Source organism: Botrytis byssoidea (assembly GCF_014898295.1).
Source record: "Botrytis byssoidea strain MUCL 94 chromosome Unknown BBYS_012, whole genome shotgun sequence".
In the NCBI taxonomy this organism is placed as follows: domain Eukaryota; kingdom Fungi; phylum Ascomycota; class Leotiomycetes; order Helotiales; family Sclerotiniaceae; genus Botrytis; species Botrytis byssoidea.
In genome coordinates this window covers 278,332-297,397 of record NW_024065853.1, presented here as the reverse complement: position 1 = coordinate 297,397, position 19,066 = coordinate 278,332, and the positions used below count along the sequence as shown (strand labels likewise).

Sequence of the window (19,066 nt, the reverse complement as noted above, 5' to 3'; positions counted from 1 at the left end):
TTTACATCGGTAGTTGATGGGTGATACTTCAAATGTGTAGTTAAGGACACTTTACGCACTTATTTCACATTACCTGACATGATACTACCAACATACAAAATTAGATTCTCAGAAGCATAATACGTTTATTTATATGACTACGTGTCATCAATGAAAAGGGTTTTGGATAATGTTTGGTTAGCAGTAGGTATCACTGGCCTTATATCAGTGCATAACATTTACCATGACACTACTCATGATCAGTAGATTAGATCGAGGCTAAATCGATTAAATTCAGCTTACATTTTCTCTTGCCCAGGTGTATGAGACACCCATTAATTATCTTTCATTAGTCAGTTTCAAGGGGCTCCAGCTATGAAGACAAGCAGTGCCATCTAGAATCTAGAAATTTCTACCAATGTCTAGAGTGGTCAATCAATCTACATCGTTGTGTCGTGCTCGTAGTATACAGTGGATAACTTTCTATAAGATATCACCCCTCACTATGACGCAAACCCCATATAATAAGGAAGAGCTGACATACCCGTTCCGTTGACCCTTATTAGATTATTAGAATCTACAGACTGCGGTGTGCAATAATTAGCCTAGGTTATAGATTTGGAGGAACTCGGCTCTTGTACCTATAATAACTGCCTGCAAAACTTACCCGACATGTGATTCGCTCACGTGCTTGAGCGCACGTGTCAAAGACGGTTCATTTCATAGTGATTCGTGACATTCACCTACTATTCAACTGATTAATGGCAATTCACCGAAACCACTGATGAACACTTCAATCTTCCTTTGTCATTCATCACTCTGTAAGTATGGAGAGAACTCAATCACCATCGTACATGGCCTACAAAGTGTTGTTCTTTTCACTCCTTTCCTCTTCCCCTCCTCATCGCCAAGATCCAGTCTCACAAATGACACCTAGATCCCATCGGAAATCGTTCTATTCATCAATATGATGCGTATAAATCTTAGACATGAAGTGTCAGCTCTATACCTAGGTGATTGAGGTAAACATTGCGAAGATCTGAGCTATCAAGATTTCGGATTACAAAATAGAGAATTTATGTAAGATCACAATTCTACTGCTTTGTTATATTTACTTTTTCGCTCTTTCTTCATGTGCGGCGTGTAAGAGGAAAGATGTCAGCAACGGTGTGTTTACACCAGTGGTAGTACAACCTTAATCAAAACCCCTGTTTAGACGTATCTGATACTCTAACATGTGTATGTAGCATTTTTATCTGCCTTCTTTTTCAAGCTTATTTATTTCTTTAATTTTGCGACAGCGAGAAAAAAGTAACTGATCAAAATCCTCAAGCCTTTCCAGCTCCTCCAGCCCTCCAGCCTTCAAGCCATGTGTCAGGTGTTGATACAGCAGATCTACACAATATGTAATCTGCACATAATTTCATCATAATATGGCTTCGGTGGCTTTTTCCACTGCTCGATTTCCCTGTTTGGTTCTAGTCCCCTGCCTCAATCATGCTCTACAACAGAGCTAATTTTCTACAGAGTACCCTGAAATTAGCGAATGAGACAAAATGGTTATTCATTGCAGTAATTGTGTGGAGAAAGTGGTGCGAGCAGCGAGGCGAAACGGTGTAGTTCCCCGTCAGTTTAGTATCCTTTTTGATGAAGATACGGGCAGGAGCTGGTCCAGACTTCTCACAAGGATACTGCTTCTCCACTGATTTCCCCCCCTTTCCCCCCCACTGCCCCCCCGTATTCTTCATCTGGAATGATATTGCTATCGCCCGTGCACAAATTGCCTAATGCCGATAGAGTTAAAGACGATTATTTATGTCAGTTGTACCCACTTCTATCGGGAACACCGTATGATTTGTGCAAAACTTATATTCGGCTCTTAGAACTGGTGGACTCTTTCTCTTATCGTATCTATTGTTTACATAGGAAGCCGCTTCTGACTTGGAACTTACGACTTTCGGCAAGCTTCTCCTTGTTGGTAGGGGAAAAGTTGTTTACTGATATGTAGATGTTATATCATATATGAGCTCCACACCGCTAGTCATTTTGGAGTCAAATACGACTACTGCGTTTAGCTGCATTGATCAAAAAGAATCATTGAAAAAATATACTCGGTGTCGGCGTCTCTCGTCCGAAAGGTCGGCAAGGTCGGCCTTCATTTAGCAGTATTTTAATTAATTAATTAGGAAATTAGATCCTTCCTTGCATAAATGATCACAAAAGCTCTCTGTCAGGGGCTTTGGGGCTTTCCTTACATGCGCTTTGCTCCGCTTGGCGCTCGTGGGTCAAAAATCTTACTTTGAGTAAGGCTGGTTCGATTAGTGCTCTCTGTATATCGAATGATTTGGTCTGTGTAACCTGTCCGCGGCTGTTTTTGACAGAGCCCAAATATTGACATCAACTCATTAAACTCATATCGCCTCAATCGCTTCGATATAGACTCGTGTTTCTCATCTCGTTGATGAATCTCGGTCTTTCTGCCCTGCTCTCTGCCCTCGTTTATTCCGCTTACCCTGGTAAATTCATCAACGTTACACTCACTCGAAACCTCTCAGCGCTTAAACCAAACTCTGGGGAATTTCTAGGTTCTCTATCACAAGAACACACTATTTTGCATGAAACAGAGACCAAACCAGTAAGTCTGACAACTAAGAATAAAATGAAATGATGCTAAATACATATCTTTACCTCGCTCCGCCCGTTGGCAGTAGACTTCCGCCCTCTCTGCTAAACCCGGCCCCCAGTGTGTAAGGATCCTTCTGCCACCTGTGGGCATGCGAATATTGACCCGTAACGGATTAAATGAGCTTCCTAATATGTATAAGTGCGTAGTATCGTATGGTACTGTTCCATTTATGTTGGTGACTGGGGCATAACCAGCATTCTGATTTGGTTCCAAATGCTCGGGTCTGAAAATCATCACATGATAGTCATCTGCGTCGGAGGGTGTTCCCTGCCATCTCTGTAAGCATCTTAATTCATTTTGGAAAATCCAAGGAAGAAAACGAGGAAGTACTGGAAGGAAGAAAGCAATGGCAAGTGGCTATGAAATCAAAATATACATTACGAATATAAGAGAAAAGAATATACCGATTCGAACGCGCGGCAGAGAAGCGACGGTGCGGCACTCTGTTAAAGGGTTCACAAGAAGGACAGTGTGGCGGCAAATGATTTCTTCAATGAAGTAGAGGAGCGGTAAGTGCGGTGCGACTGTATGTCTGTGCTCTTCGATATCAATTTGCTAAACAAGTAGTTGAGTGACATGGGCAGAATGTGACCAATCTTTTATCATAATCCTTGGCTGATGCCCCAGCACTTAGCAAGTTTCATTGGCTGTGGCTTTCACTAATTTCTTCAACGTATATATGCAAGCTCCACTTCAACCTTTCAAGTGATGCGGGCTACATTTTCACATTATGATAAAAGAGGAGCATCGTTCGAGAATGGCTAGTTGCAGTCTAATACTTGCGTAGACAATACTACCTGACCTAGCATGACGACTCATCAGATGCAAGATATCAGATAAAGCCCACCAATGGAAAACAATGCCTGAAAATCTGTACATATTCACATGGTTAAACTCAACGCCATACATAAATCAGTCTTAGGTAGCCAATGGTTCCCCGTATGACTTCTTCAAAAACCCAGAGCCACGGTACCTCTCTGCGATACTGCCAAAAGAAGTTTACCTCCGAATCTCTAAATTGCTTAGAAATAATTGTCTCGAAACTACAAGAACAAAATGAGGGAAAATCAAACACACGACTGCGGTAGCCAGTCGGTACACATAAATTATAATGCATGTCCTTGTGGGAGAAATTTGCCTCGCCGCTTGATGCCGACATAGCACTGTCTCAGCAAAGCTATCTGGCATTCCTTCTTTTTCCATACTTTAGATCAAGTTGGTGCTGTGTTGGGTTTCTCTCATAGGGCGTATATAAGGTTCTCTGGCCCTTCCATAGTTGTGGACGTTTATCCAGACCCTGAATTTGATCATCACTATCTTCAGAAACTTTGTCTTCTTGGACTTCTCCTCATTCTTCTTCTTATCGACACACAAACATCTTGAGATCATTTAACGTTTACTTGAATACTTATCGCAGCTAAAATGACAATGGGAGTGAAGCCGGCACCCCAAAAAACCTCAACTGTTATGGGAATTACATCTGTTGTTAATAACCCCGAAGAAGTTGTAACCCAGAAAATGGACATTCTTATGCTTTTGAACCCTTCGGATGCCGAAGTAAAATCAGAAGAACACTCTGATAACGACATGCCTGGTTCGAAAATGGATATTGACGTTCAACACCACCAGCCTTCGACCTATGTACAGCAGGTATTCAGCGGGCATTCTTCGGAATCTTTGTTCCAAGATCAAGCTCGTCTCAATGCTACACGAAGTGGAAGAACACAACTTCCTCCAGCCCCTATTCATAGCCGTCCCATGTCCTTCAATCCGATCAACGCCCACCATAGATTCGCGAATCCGTATCCTTTACCCCCAATCTATTCCCTTCCTAGTGACAGATATCACTCCCAATCCTCAAGTCATTGTCACCGTCATGACCGCCACCATCATGATCGTCATCAGCTTCCCCACCGTCGTCATTCCCAACCGATCTCTCTATCTGACAAGAAGAAGCCTCGCAGCAACAAGGCTTACTCGCTTGAAGAGGTCGATTTCATTCGGTACCACAAAGAAGACTTGAACAAGCACTGGCCCGAGGTTCTATTTTGCTTCAGAAAGCACTTCAGAGGATATCAAAGAGAGTCAGAGCAATGTCTCTCATCGAGATATTACAGGGATAACAACATCAAGATGTACGATGAATCCGGCAGAGTAATGCGAGATGAGAATGGAAGAACCAAATATATCTCAGCCAAGGTTCGAAGAAGAGGAACGCCAGCGGGAAGATTAGAAGGAATACCATACACTCTTGTGCAAAAGCATCCAGAGAGAGCCATGAAATATTCTTGGGTCTCGGAACATCACAGGAATGAAATGAGAAGATTGGCAGAAGAGATGACTGATCAAGAACGAGGTACGTGCTTTCACCTCCATATCTATTGATACATATATACATATGTGGCTCGACAGACAACTAACAACTATGACAGAACAATTTAACTCACTGAGAGCACAACAGTTGAGAAAGGATGAGCAAGAACGAGGCGCGGTTGATACCACATCAGAATCTGTAGATGAGTCCATGGATGAACTCAGCGGCTATGAAGACTCGCCGACACCATCCATTGCTCAATCTTCCCCTCGATCCTCTCCTTGAGTTGTTTTCTCGTTCAACCATCTGTTCTATATAAGCCTCTGGGAGATTTAAAAGCTAGTGGTGTGTTCTCGAAAAGGTTCTTAGGTTTTTGGGTTATCTACTTCTCACGATGTTGGTTTTTGTCTTGTCATTCATTACGTTTGGTATCTTGGTATATTGGTATGCTTCACTGCGTGTTTAAAGTTGGGGATGTTGATTGATTCCCGTACACATTATGGGTATAATGCTAGATCTATGCTAGTTGGTACAAATTTACGAAAAGGAAATGACTTTAATGATTAGAAAAAGGCTTTTTTCATACGCTTTCTTGTTCTCCATGATTTTGGTCACTATTAGTGCACAAAATGATACTGTGTTTTTGGCCACAATTGAATGATTGTATTTGGGCAGTGAGACAGTCGGAGTGGATTTAGTCATTATTCTTGTGTATTGTTTGCCATGGATTCAACAATGCAAAATTTACAGTCTCCGAGCATTTTCAATATTCGATAGCAATCTGAATCCCTCTTCTGCACAAGGTTGCACAAGGGACTTCGGCATCTTTCTTCCATGGCTATGAGATTGCATAATCCACATCACATCTCATCATGCAGAAATAACGGCTCAAAACTTTATCGCCGCCAATGGTAATAATATCAGTACGCTAATTTACTACCTGGCAAGTTCGAACTTCATGCTCATAACGATTGACCACCGTAGACCAACTAACATTGACCGGAGTTTCTAGTCCACCAATCTGAAAGTCAGCGATGACATGTAAATTGGTGCAGAGGTACAGAAATCTGTTCAATACCCTGCAAGACCCCTGGGCTCATCTCGCGTTGGATCCTGTTTTGTGAGCTTGCTAAAATCTGTCGACCCTTCCCTAAGTCCGTTGACCCGGGAAACTGGTACAAGATTTGGAATTCATTGTAGTAATCAAACCAACAAGCGTCTAACCCTAATCTACTTCCGAGACCCCGGTCTTCGAGAAGATCAGGTTTGATCAGAACAGATTCACGAACTCCTTATTTCTGCTGTCTTTAGAGGATCCGAATTGGTTTAGTTGTACATCAACATGTAACGTTCATCCCCAGATTAAATTCCTTTAGCATCTTTCAGTCCAAGCTTCCGGACCGACGGTTGGACGCTTCCCAGATAAGCACTCAACTTGAAGACAATTGAACATTCTTTTTACCAGGATGGCTGACAGTCAATGTAGCTTCTTCTCTTTCCAACTTTAAGCTAATCCACCACTTTTACAAAGTCAAGTTACACATAAAAATCACTCAAACTAACTTTGATCCAATAAGGAAGGTATTTAAGACCACTGAATTCATATCAATTTGAAAATTGACGCTTTTACTTTCCATACAGAGACATATACGAGCCTCCTGAATATTCTACCAAGACTTCAACCAACATACTTCCAACTCCATCTGCAAGCTCATTCGCCTCATGAAAGCGGCATGAATTCACGCTTGAAAGTAGACCCGCTCTTTTAATAAACGACCATTGAACAAACCCACGTAATCTGTCAGAATTTCCAAATACATCATATCTAGTCACCGAGTTGATTACCTCAATCGTTTACCATAAACAATCATGATCGCTCGTCCATATTCATTTTAACCAACAATTCCATGTCCATGTCTCACAAGCGCCGCAATAAGCATTTTTGCTCTAAACTTTGCAAGTCCCGGAAAATCTTACTGCATGGTCGACATACCCAAGAATGCAAATGCCGTGCCTCAAGCTTCACAGTAGCACCACTATGTAATCCCACCTCAGCCTTCAAACGGTGAGTAAAGAATAGAAAATGCAATTGCGAGGCGGGCTGTGCATCTCGAACAGCAAACACTTGCACAGACTTTTCGTGATCCGTTCCGTCGGGACTTACATCAGCACCATTACCACACTAAACTGTTCAATGCAACATTGCCCTTTTATCTCATCTCTCTTGGGCACACTCAAGTTAGTATCGGATACCGGGTAAATATATATCTGCAAATGCAAGAGCGTCACTTTCTGTTAAAATTCAATGTCCAACAGACAAGCTTTCAATGTCCCGATCAGAATATACATCTGTTCAGTTGGTTATTTGTGATTGGGCATGAATAGGGGCTAGTGGTAGTGCTGATGCAAACTTTTCTTGCTCAAATATGCGTCTAAGCGAATGGTAGGGGGTCTCCGTGGCAGCGCAGCTGTTGTTGCTTCTCATGAATTGTATGAGCATGGGTAAGGATGGGCCGCATGAAGCTGATATTGGAATTTTGTATTTTTGGCGGGGCTTTGTTTTGGTTTTAGAATTGTCATTTGGAGAGAAATGCTGGGAGCTGGGAGAGCAGCAACGAATTATGAACGGTCACACGTCTCGAACGTTCTCTCCCTTCGTCCTCGGCCCAATTCGGTGATTCGGGGAAGTGCGATGAATGGTTCAAGCGCAAATATCCTTGGAATAGAGGGTTAGACAATCCGGTATTGATGCCCGGCTCAATTAGCTGTCTTCAAGCGAGCTTCTTCGTTTGGAAATTTAAGTGATTTGATGCATGTCATTACCAGGGCCATTTAGTTCCAGAAGAAGTTGGCCGTTGTCGTTTGCCCCAAGATGGTATCTAATACCCCTTTCTTCTACATACTTTATCTGCCGAATCTTTGAATATAACCGCGCTAGGAAGGACTTTAATGAGCTTGTACAACCTAGCAAGCCCCAATCTTCATGTAGAATCTTCTAGATGCCCAGAAGAATACATCCATGCCAGACGGCGATAAGATTTCACAGTCGCCGAGTTCGCCGCCGAATACCAACCTGTCGGAATTTGACCGCCAAGCTCGGCTCGGCCACTCCGCTCCCTCACAGTGACACGAATTCGCGCCAGGTCTCCGACGAAAGCCCATTGTAGGCTGATCTTATCTCCACTGGCTGAATCAATTCATGCGGCGCAGAATTACTCGACAATATCATGCCAACATTCGCTATCAGCGGCTTTGAGAGCCGGCGCAGTAGGCGCACAAATATTCAAGGGTTGAACATACAACAGTTGTAAGTTTTTGGCATGCAGTAGGCACAATGCGTTATCTTCGATCATATTTTATGCCTGCAGTTCTTGATAGCACTTGTCTCACATAGAAACTTGTACAATCAGGTTGTGAGTTTGATGATCTGGATGCGCAGTCGAGTAATTACGGCCAAGCAATGATCCTGGATGAGTTGGGATTTCGAAAAAGATCACATCCACAGTTGTGAATGGGAAATAAGGAAATATAGTCATTGAGTGGGAACATTAATCCCGAGGCTTTGTGGTTGCCGTGGGGTTGGTGATCAGTGATCACCTGCTGTGAGAAGACGACCAATTTCGCTGGCAAGAATTCATGACGATCAACCAAGGTGTTCGTGCCACCTTGACTGTGATTAATGTCTCCGAGGAGTTAGATATCACACTATATGTGATTCTGGTGCATGCTTTGATGGCATTTCATATCGACATGTGTGACCTGAGCATTCTACCCCTCATGTGGTATTTGGGGTTTGGGGGTCCGCAATCCACCACCATCTAGTGCCTTCACGTACTTGTGCAAGAGTTTTGGTGTCTCATTGGATTCGTATATTTCCTTTCATGAAAGTGATAGATTACAGCAATGATGCGTGTTACTGTGGAGCCTGTGCTCCCACAGAAATCAAAAAGCCACAAAAAATAGAATAAAAAACTGTGTTGGATGCCTGTTTTGAAACTGCCGGTGTATCATCTGATCGCGGCAGGTCATCACTTGGGATGGGAGTTTATTGTCTTTTGGAATGCCATGAATTGTCACTCTTTCAGTCCTCTGTTGCCGGGAGATTTGCCTTAGTTAGCATGTAATTCAAATCCGAAGATGTGAATTTGGGCGAGCCCGTGGATGCCATCAAGATAAGTCTGCCTCTAATTATCATACAGATACTCTACTCATCGGTCAATTCTCCCCTAACCCAGCTACCCAAGGTCATTTGAGCAGCAGTATCATTTTTACCCTTCATCGAACGCAATAAGAAAGCACTTAGCTGTCGGATTCGGCTCAGGTCCTAAGACGAGTCTTCACCAGTCTCTCCCCCAACACTTCAACATCACAAACCAGTCTTATCCAAAGAACCCCTCAAATTCCTCGACGATCATTTTTCATAATTGAAATTCCAAATATTATATCTAAGTCAAGGTAGTTTTTGCGCCATGCTTTGGTGGCTCTCCTCACGCGTGCAACACCACTCCGTCGTCCAGCAGGAAATATCTCGATTGTTGTCGAGTCGTCGTCGTGCCATATAGAACATAGAAGAATTCAAAATAAAAGAACACTGTAAACTTTCAGTCCGGGCAAAGTAATGAAATGGTAAATTAGTAGGGGTATATAGGTTTTCTCGTCAACTTCAATCGGACATACTCCGCATCACTATGACTTTGAATCTTTTACAGCTCTGCGACTTGCTAGAATAAATATAAAACCATGTTTTGACAAGTTCTCACAGATCCTGTAGATATAATGCCATTGATTGTGAATATCACCACAATATTTTACCGCCGCATGTGGTCCACGGAGAAGTGCCCGTCGTCATTCGGTAGCAGAATTCAAGTTTCATGACACGTAGCCTATGTAGTTTCAGTGTCGCAACTCGTCAATATACTGTGACAAAAGTGTTTCTAATTCTCAAATAAACCACCATCGTGCTGGTTTATTCGCCCTTTGTTAATCTGGCACCCTCAACTAAAATTGCACAGATGCAGCACACCAGACTTCAACAAGTCTGACTCAACCCACTCATCGCCTTGTATATTGTTAGATCAACAATTTCAAGATATCTAAACACAAATAACTATGAACTTACTACAAATACATAACAAGCTCATTACATAATTCAACCAAGGCTTTATTGGCAGACTTCCTCTTGTTCGTTTATTGTGTCAGTGTTCCGAGATGATATGGCTTGACATTTGTCCTCTATAAACTTCACATCCTTATGTGGCAAAGATACTTTCATTCATTATCTCGTTCAAAATCACTTAACACCCCAATGTATTTCATAGTTTTCAAAGAATAACGCTAGAATAAACCCACTAGAAACTTCCAAAAAAGAGTGTAACCTATCACTACACTATCGTAAAAAGCCGCCCAAAAGTAATCTTCAATTATCCGTCCGTTAACCCTTAGCCCTTGGCCCTTAACCCTTAACCCTTAACCCTTGATCTCATCAACCTCAACTCTTCCGCAACAACAGCTGTGACTACAGAAGCCTTCTCCAACTCCGCAATCTTCTTCTTAACAAGTGTTCCAAATCGAGCCCTTGACCACTCACTAGATCCATGAACCATCAAGACATCTAAATTAGCAAGCTTTGCCGCCCGAACCTTCATATTAAAAACATTCGTCGTCGCCTGTCCAATCCACTCTGCTCCCTCATCTGTCTTAAAAAAATTATGCCAAAGTGGTCTATTATCACCTTCCTCATGAGTCAAAATTCTACCTCTAAGAAGATCCTCGAGAACTGCCTTGCATTGCGCAACTTGCTCTTCACATGTACCCATGATTGTAACCTCCATGAGCTTTTCGCCAGAATAGTCAGCACGGTGCGAATCGCCCCAATGAAGCTGGCAAGAATTCTGTCCGAAGATTTGATGAAGGTTTCCTTGATTCTGGCGACCGAGTGAATCAATAATGAATCGGGGTATCATATATTGCACTGCAATTTGATGACTAACTGATACAGCAATACTCATACTTGCACCAACCGCAGTAATGGGATGTCCATTGATTGCGGCAGCAGCTGCTGCTGCCTCGTGTCGGTGTCGAAACGTGATCTGGAGGGAGTGCCATGAGCCCATGTTGCGATGAATAGGTTGGTATCTAGAGAGCTCTCCCCAGGTTGACGCGAGGTTAATGAGCGTGTTGATCATGTCGATAGCCGGTACATTCCCTTCTTGCGGCCATGTAAATAGGGTTTCAGTGTGGCTATATTCAAGATAATACGTTAGTGTGGAGTATAGAAAAGTGTGAATGGGATGTGCGTACCTAACTTGACGCTCATACATTCCGGGCCCTGATAACTCAAGATTGCAGGGTTCCAATGTGGCCGAACAGTCTACGACTACACGGGATAGCTTATTCATAGCTGATTGATAGTCTGTAGAGATATGCTCCAAGACAGAAATTTGTTTTTCCTCCACGGGTGCTAGCGGGGTCGTCTGGTTGAATGATTTGCTTGTTGATGGAACTAAATCGGTTGATTGAACCACAGATGCTTGTTTATGTTCGACAGAGAATTGGGTCGATGCTGTATAAGATGAAGCAGTCGATGCCTCGACAGGAATCGTGGATAGCGTAGTGCTGCTCACATTGTTGATAGGTGCTTCATCAACAGACTGGCCAAATGGAACTGGCTTGACCGGAGTAGATGAGTCATCTGGAATAGTAGACATTGAAGTATCATGCGCATCATCATTGGGTGATGGGCTTCGAGTTGCGGATCGTACCAACTCAGAACTATCGCTCATTGAATATGCATAGTCAATATCATCTGCATTGCCAGTACTGGTAGAAGCGGGTGTGAGTACTTGGAGCGACGGAGTTCCGGGAGTAGAATCAGAACTCATTGACGAAGTTGTAATTGCGCCACCTGGCTGATCCTTAGAAGAAATAGTGTTGGTAGCACCAGCATCACTCGAACCATTTGAATCAGATGTAAGCTTCATGGGTTGTATAGTGATCTCATAAGAACCTGGATCAATTGATGGAACAGGAATCTTGTCGGCAGGCTTTTCAAAAGAAGAATACATGTCGACAGCATCTGCAGTGCTTGAGACATCCGGTGTGTCCATGGCAACTTGAGCTTGTAGAGGAGCCGGAGTAGAACTAGATTCCTTTGATGGGATAGCAGTCATACTAGCAGGCTTGTTCTCAGACAATTCGACATTAGCAGCAGTTGCGGTCTCTGAAGCCGTTGGCATGACCGTGGTAGATTCAGCAACCGGAAGAGCCGGCATTACTCCAAAATCCTTTAGTGAGGCCGGAATCGTAATCTTACCAATAGTCTTTTCTTTAGATAATTGGATTTCGGTGGAACCTCCGTCCTTTGAAACATTTGTTTTAGTGGGGGCCACTTGAGGTTTCTTCGGAAGAACTCGAGCAGAGCGGAAGTTCATCAAAGGATCAACCTTTGTATTGGCAGGCTTTGCCTTTGACAACTTAACATTGGTAGAATTTGCAGTCTTCGAAGCTGTTGGTGTAGCAGTGATAGATTGAGATTTTTGAAGAGCCGAAGTAGCACTAGAAGCTACCTTTTCTGTCGGAACGGGGTGATGACTAATACACTTCGAACCATACTTACATCCACGTCTCGAAAGAAAGTTCGTGCAGGTAGGACGGCTAGGCTCAGGGTTCTCTGCAGGAATGGAAGCTGGGTGTCCGAATCGACACTCCGGTCCCCACTTGCATGCACCATAGAAGATGAAGTTCTTACAAGGGTAAGGTTGATAAGGACCTGTATGCGTGTTGTGGCATTGGTTTCCAGCTACACAGCGGCCGATGGGATAATAGATACAGATACCCATTTTTTCGAATTTCTGATGGTAGAATAGTATGTTGTTGATTTTGATTTTGATTTTGATAGTCGGAAAATGTGGGTTTCAGAGTACTTCTGAGAGTTGAAAGAAAGATAAAGATCTCGGACTGTTGTTTGTATTTTGTTTGAATTTGGACAATATGTAAAAGTGCTTCAAAGTCAACTGTGGAAAGTTTATGTTTTTAGAAATGTTGTGATCTGCTAAGATAGAAGTTGCCTTTATGATAAATTCCCAAGGTTCAGACCGTACTAATAGTGCTGATTGAAAACGGGACTAGCTCAGTACTGCAGATAGCCAGATACGTAAGAGAATTCGGTATAGTAATGAATTACGGTAGCTGATCCAGTCAGTCAAATGATTCATAGTGATGTAGTCGATCGATTGCAGCTAAGTCTGGCAACTGGTCAAGTAACTACAAACCTATCGGACTAAGCGAAGGGGTGGATTCGCTTCTTGTGACAGAAGTTCACTGACAGTAGGATATAAGATTTTCCGAAACATTAGAGAGAATTCTCTCCGCAAAAAGCTGGCCAAACATGTGGTATTGGTGAGACTGAGAACAAGGTAAGAATTACTTGTGAAATGCGTCCCTCTTTATTATCCATTATTCGCTTTCGCTGCACACTCCCTTGTGAAAAAGAAGCAAGTGCTACCGCAATCTAACATAGTACAGCTGGAATAGTAGAGATTTGGGGCTGGTATTGGCGGTCTGAAATTACTCCCTTTAAATATAATCTAGATTATCAATCGTATAGTAGAAGCGCTGGCGGGATATCTGAATTACGATTCAAGACCTCATGGGTTCCTGAGTCCTCGAAATATTCAGTGGCATATATCTGCAACAGTGTGAAAGCAGCTGAATAGGCGGAGACAAGATGAACATAACTTCAGACTCATCTTGAAAAGCTATATTCGCTTCAGTTGTTGGTTCCAAGTTCATGAACCAGATGTCAAACTTGGCAGTTCAGAGAATTTGTTATTGCTTCGAAGGTGGAGGTAGAAAACCAAAACACTACCGGTTTGTAGGCGACAACATTCCACATGATACTGTTGAAAGCATGTCGTCCTTTCAGCATCATCTGAGATACTGATATTTCTGACAAAGAAGAACAATAGAAAGAAACGAAAGGGGAACGAAAGGAATTGAGTAGCTCAATGAGAAGAAGACGTATGTATGAGACACTGATCTAATAAACGAAATATTTGAACGGCTGGAAAGACTTGCTCTTTGCTATGCGCGATGTTTCTTTTGATTCCTTAATTCGGTCTGAAAACTTAATTGACAGCCTGAATTCCGAAGAAATCTACTGGAATGGATAGACAACCAGAAAATTAGCACGACTTCGATTGTGGTTCCCTCCATCTGTATCCCCAGCTTCAGCTCAACCATTTTATGTATGGAGGAACCAGGCCCTTCTTTGGACCATGATATTACTGATTAAGCCTATCGCCTGCACACTGCTCCGAATTTAAAGTGGGCAATTTTGGCTTTGACAGAGCCAATGAATGTGTCGGAGTGTCTCTGCCTGCATCTGCTGGAACGCAGATCAGATCGATGAAAGCTCTGCCTTTTCACCTTGATAGAGTTGAAAGCCAGTCCTTTCATCTCCAAACGCTTCTTGGCACACAAGGAATTAACATAATCAAGTGACCATAGCAGAAACCTAACCGTAGCATCTCAAAAGCCGCGATAAAATAGATTTAAGTTTTCACAAATTCGAAGGAGTGATGTTAGACATCTTGTATTATTTACAGAATGGTTTCAATTATTGCATGTATGAATTGACCAATGAGATGAATGACAAGGGTGCTAGCAATCGCGTAAGCTCTAGGTAGAACTTTTAGAGCCTCACTTTGGTGCAGCTGACATCTTCACGTACCTGTGGCTCCTAGGAACCACATTTCTATATTGCCGACATTCAAATAGGTAGCCTCCTTGGATTAACCAAATTCAAGCCAAGATAAACGTATTACGAGAGCTGGCGCGATTGAAAGCTGTTCATAACAACTAATCATGACATCATTTCCAGACAACATTCCCTCGTCAAAACATACAAGTATCATGGCGGCTACTTCAGACCCTATCTCTACTTCCTCAATTACTCTTTCCCAAATTTTTGATGGTAAGGTTGATAACGAAAGCAAAAATAAACATGACGACTCCAGATCACGAATCTCACTATGAGAATACGCCACGCTTTCCAGATGTCAGCATAACCGATGGAGCTTCTCTCTACGCTCCCCCAGAAATTGTAGCTCGTAACTCTTCATCACATTACCAATGGATAGAATGAAGATGTGCCTAGTGAATGGCTTACCGGTAACGATTTGATCGCGGTATCAATTGCTTTTGGAATAGCGGATATGATGGTTGCATTAGACAGTAGCATTTTAGGTATCATCCGACTCTCCACTTTACACTTTTCACTTCCGAAGAATAATCTAACAATCGCGCTTCTACTATAGCTACTGTATTACACAGCATATCATCCCATTCCAAGGCAGTTATTGATATTGGATGGTATGGTAGCGCCTATCTTTTGGCACAGACATCATGCCAACCCGTGTTTGGGAAGAGCTATACTTGCTTCGAGCCCAAGGCAACATATCTTACTAGCCTTCTTGTTTTTTGTATTGACTCAATTCTTTGTGCTGAAGCCCCGGTATCTTCGTGCTTGATCATTGGTCGAGCAGTGGCTGGGCTTGCTACGGCTGGAATTCTCACGGGAAGCTTATAAGTCACTACTCCGGGTTTCTCTCGGATCAAAAATATGAATCGATGCAAGCACGTCGCGCGGTTCTGTATTGTCATTTTTCTCAAACAACGATCAAGATGTTGACACACCAGATCTAAGTACTTCTGTTTCTGACCTCATTTTTTGCAGAGCTATTTTTGGTCGTGTGGTCCCCCTAACCAAAATTCAAAAACACAACCACAACCATCACCCAACTTGACTTAATCAAGATCATCACATTGCACCAAAAATCAAAAATCAAAGCCCACTAGGACTATCTCTCGCACTCCCTATATCATTCACACAAGCACACCTATAGCGATTCGCGCTGTATGAATCTACATTTCACAAGGCCATTCCCCATTTCGGTTCGATATTCAATCGACCGATCATAAATTCTTGGATTAATTATCTTTTCTATTGGACTATGCCCTTTAGCTCTCCATTTTTGCCCGCCCAAATACCCTGTCTGTCCCTTCTTTCCTCCAGGCATTCCACACGCATCGAATTCAACCTCAGCTCAACTCGATAAACACGCCGCTCGTTAACATCTGTAAAGTTGAAGGTATCTGAACATTCGCGCACATCCTGTTGGATACCATAGCATATCATATCATACAATACAATCTCGCTTCTCCCTTCCCAGAATTCAACACATTTTCGTTCCCTTTTCCATTTCCGAAGATTTCAAAAAAATATTAGTCGCTACCTAGGTACCCTCACCACCAATCCGCATCCCTTTCAAGCCAAACTCAGTCTCTCCAATCTTCCCTTCGTAGCCTCCACCAAAGCCGTCTCCCGATCCAATAACTTCATAATCTGTCCCACCTTCTTCCTTCTCAATTCAGACGGAACCTGTACATCCCTTGCCGAGTCTACATCCCTCTCCTCTTGCAGCTCTTCATCTCTTTCCCTTTCCACATCCTTTGCCAATTCATTCGCCTGACTCAAAACCTCATCCTTTAATTCCTTCACCTCTTCATACCTCTGCCAAGGATCCTTCGATACCTTCACCATACTCTCCGTTGATCCGTCCATATCCTCACCCAGTACCTTTCCACCGAGACTCCTCACCTCTTCTATCCACGCTTTCTCCTTATCACTCAGTTCTCTTTGCGTATTTTTAGGAATCTTTTTCCTGATATTTTCAATCCTTTCATTCAAAATCTTCTGTTTGTCCTTTGCTTCCTTAATTCTTTGTTCCATATTTTCATTTGGTGGCACTCGGGGCTTATCATCATCTTCATCTACATCCTCGCCAATGACAGATTCCACACGTGTTGCGATTTCGTTAGCTTGTTTGATATGTTTTGAAAGCTCGATCTGAAGTTTAATGCATTTTCTGAACAGTTCTGCAGCTGCGGTACCAATGCGATGGGTTTCTTCGCTAAGAACTTTATGCGCGTCTGTCATGACCGTAAGTGTAGCTGGTGATAATCGGATCTCTTCCTTCAACAAACGCTTGTATTTGCTATGCTTGATTTTTTCGTGAAGAGAGGGTAACTCGGATGGTTGTTCCAAGGCATAAGATGGTTGATATACAGGTCGAGCTTCGAATAAGACGAGAGGTTTGTCGTTATCGGTTTCGGAGTCGTACGATTCTGAGCGACCACGGCTACGGTTGAAATCTAATTGAAACTCGGGTGATTCGAAGTTGATAGATAATGGGCCATGAGCATTTGCGGAGAGAAGTAAATAGCCAAGATCGGGATCTTGAATAATTGTGCTGGCAGCCAGAGGAGCATTCTTGTCAATCATGGGTGGCGTATAGACCCTTTGCCTTTCTGATGGTGTGCTAACAACTACGCCAAGTCGGACATTTGACTCCGCGCCTTGGGACAATTCTTCCTCGAGCTTGAATACCCATGTGGAGAGTGACATGTATGTGATGTTCGAATTGTTGGTAATGAAGAACGAATATCTTGATTCGACATCATGACTAAAAACTGGCCAACATCCTTCCCAAACCTCACTGGGCTTGGAAGTCTCCAAGACTTCATAAGTCAGCAAGACAGGTGGGTCCGGGTCGTCCAGAAATCGTAGCATCCTTGAATTCGATCTCGGTAACCATTGAGCTTCAATTCCAACCAAGTCCAGGCAGATTGAAAGACGTCCAGTAGTTGTAAGCAAACAAATCACGCTCATAGAACAACCCTCTTTATCAACCTCATCTAACTCAAGCTCATCCTCCTCCTCTCCATCCATGAGCTCTTGGGCATTCAGCTTTGGTCCAATGACATAAATGTCACTGAACAGTTCATCGTCCTCGTCATCCTCAGCTTCGGGAGCCATCTCAAAATCGAATGGACCTTGTAATCTTGGTACTTTTCCAGGTCTAGAAGGCCTTGCGTAAACCTCAATTGGCGGCTCACCCAAAGATCCCTGAACCTGGGTTGGATCTTGATTGTCGATATCCGTCATCCAGTCTAATTGTTGTTGCGCGAGGAGTTTACTACCTTGAGTTACAGTTGGATCGTCTTCGATAGCGGCGATATTGGACACAATCGATATCGAAAGGGAAGGAATCAGGGTGGGTGGTGGCGCCCATTTTTCAGGCAATAATGGACAAAGAGCATATACATCTCCTTCCCTCATTGCAAGCCAAAGAGTCATAGGTGACCAACCTCCAGATCCTCTACCTGCAAAACAAGCTGATGCTACCTCCATCTCAAAAGCGTCCGGAGAGAATTTACTTGGTTGACCAGCCACGGAAGCTCCAAAATCTTGATCGGCCGAAACTCCATCCGCCAATTTCTTCAGATCGACCACAAGAGTTGGTTTGTCGAAAGACCAACGATCGGTGGTAGACAATTCCCATACTCGAACGACGGCATCTTTTGTAATTGTGACCAAACATGTTCCGTTAACGCCCAATGGATGCCACAGCGCAGTTGATATTCCAGATCGTGAAGTAACATGTGTAGTTGGGCCCAAGTGAAAAGTCTTAATCTTCATAGGACCATTGTCTGGGGCTGTGAGGTGCGAAGATTCAGGTAAGATTGCGACGTGTACGGTATGAGTTGTCAAAATCGCCATGAAATTCGAATTGGGAGAGATAATCAACTGTCGAATTTCATCTGCCACCGGAATTTTAAGTGTCTACAGAACGTTAGCACCCAGATCCAATGATGGAAGCTTAAACACTCACTCTGTACCCCCGAGCAACATTTTCTTCATCCTCAACTTCCTCTTCAACTTGTGATTTGCCTTTCAAGAAGCTTCTTTGATTCTCTTGTTTATTTTCCCATGTCTCCTTCAAGTAAACAAGATCCGCCCATCGAATTTCTTTTCCAACAGCAATGAATATCTCAGTACCTCTACGCGCAATGGTTCTCTTCGATCCTACTTTATTCGTTTTCTTCTCATTTGGATTATAGCTAGCTCCAGAAGCTGTTTGGATGCCCGTCGGTTTCGCTGTAAATATCTCATGGCCTGGATTTGGCTTTGAAAGCCATGTAGGTGTGTAACCAAGAACTTGAGGCATTTTTCCAACCCTGAGCTC

At 43.0% G+C, this 19,066-nt stretch overlaps 3 protein-coding genes across 3 annotated transcripts; 1 reads left to right on the top strand and 2 right to left on the bottom strand.

Annotated features, from left to right (window-relative positions):
• Positions 1-4,087: 4,087 nt before the first annotated feature.
• EAE97_006499 (uncharacterized protein) lies at positions 4,088-5,264 on the top strand (the record flags this gene model as incomplete). Its single annotated transcript, XM_038877012.1, has 2 exons — positions 4,088-5,021; positions 5,098-5,264. 2 exons carry the CDS (start codon positions 4,088-4,090, stop codon positions 5,262-5,264), a joined length of 1,101 nt encoding a protein of 366 aa, XP_038731944.1.
• Positions 5,265-10,354: 5,090 nt separating this feature from the next.
• Positions 10,355-12,817, bottom strand: EAE97_006498 (uncharacterized protein; the record flags this gene model as incomplete). Its single annotated transcript, XM_038877011.1, has 2 exons — positions 10,355-11,219; positions 11,280-12,817. 2 exons carry the CDS (start codon positions 12,815-12,817, stop codon positions 10,439-10,441), a joined length of 2,319 nt encoding a protein of 772 aa, XP_038731943.1. The 3' UTR covers positions 10,355-10,438.
• A 3,488-nt stretch (positions 12,818-16,305) lies between these two features.
• Positions 16,306-19,048, bottom strand: EAE97_006497 (uncharacterized protein; the record flags this gene model as incomplete). Its single annotated transcript, XM_038877010.1, has 2 exons — positions 16,306-18,663; positions 18,713-19,048. 2 exons carry the CDS (start codon positions 19,046-19,048, stop codon positions 16,306-16,308), a joined length of 2,694 nt encoding a protein of 897 aa, XP_038731942.1.
• Between the last annotated feature and the right edge of the window lie 18 nt (positions 19,049-19,066).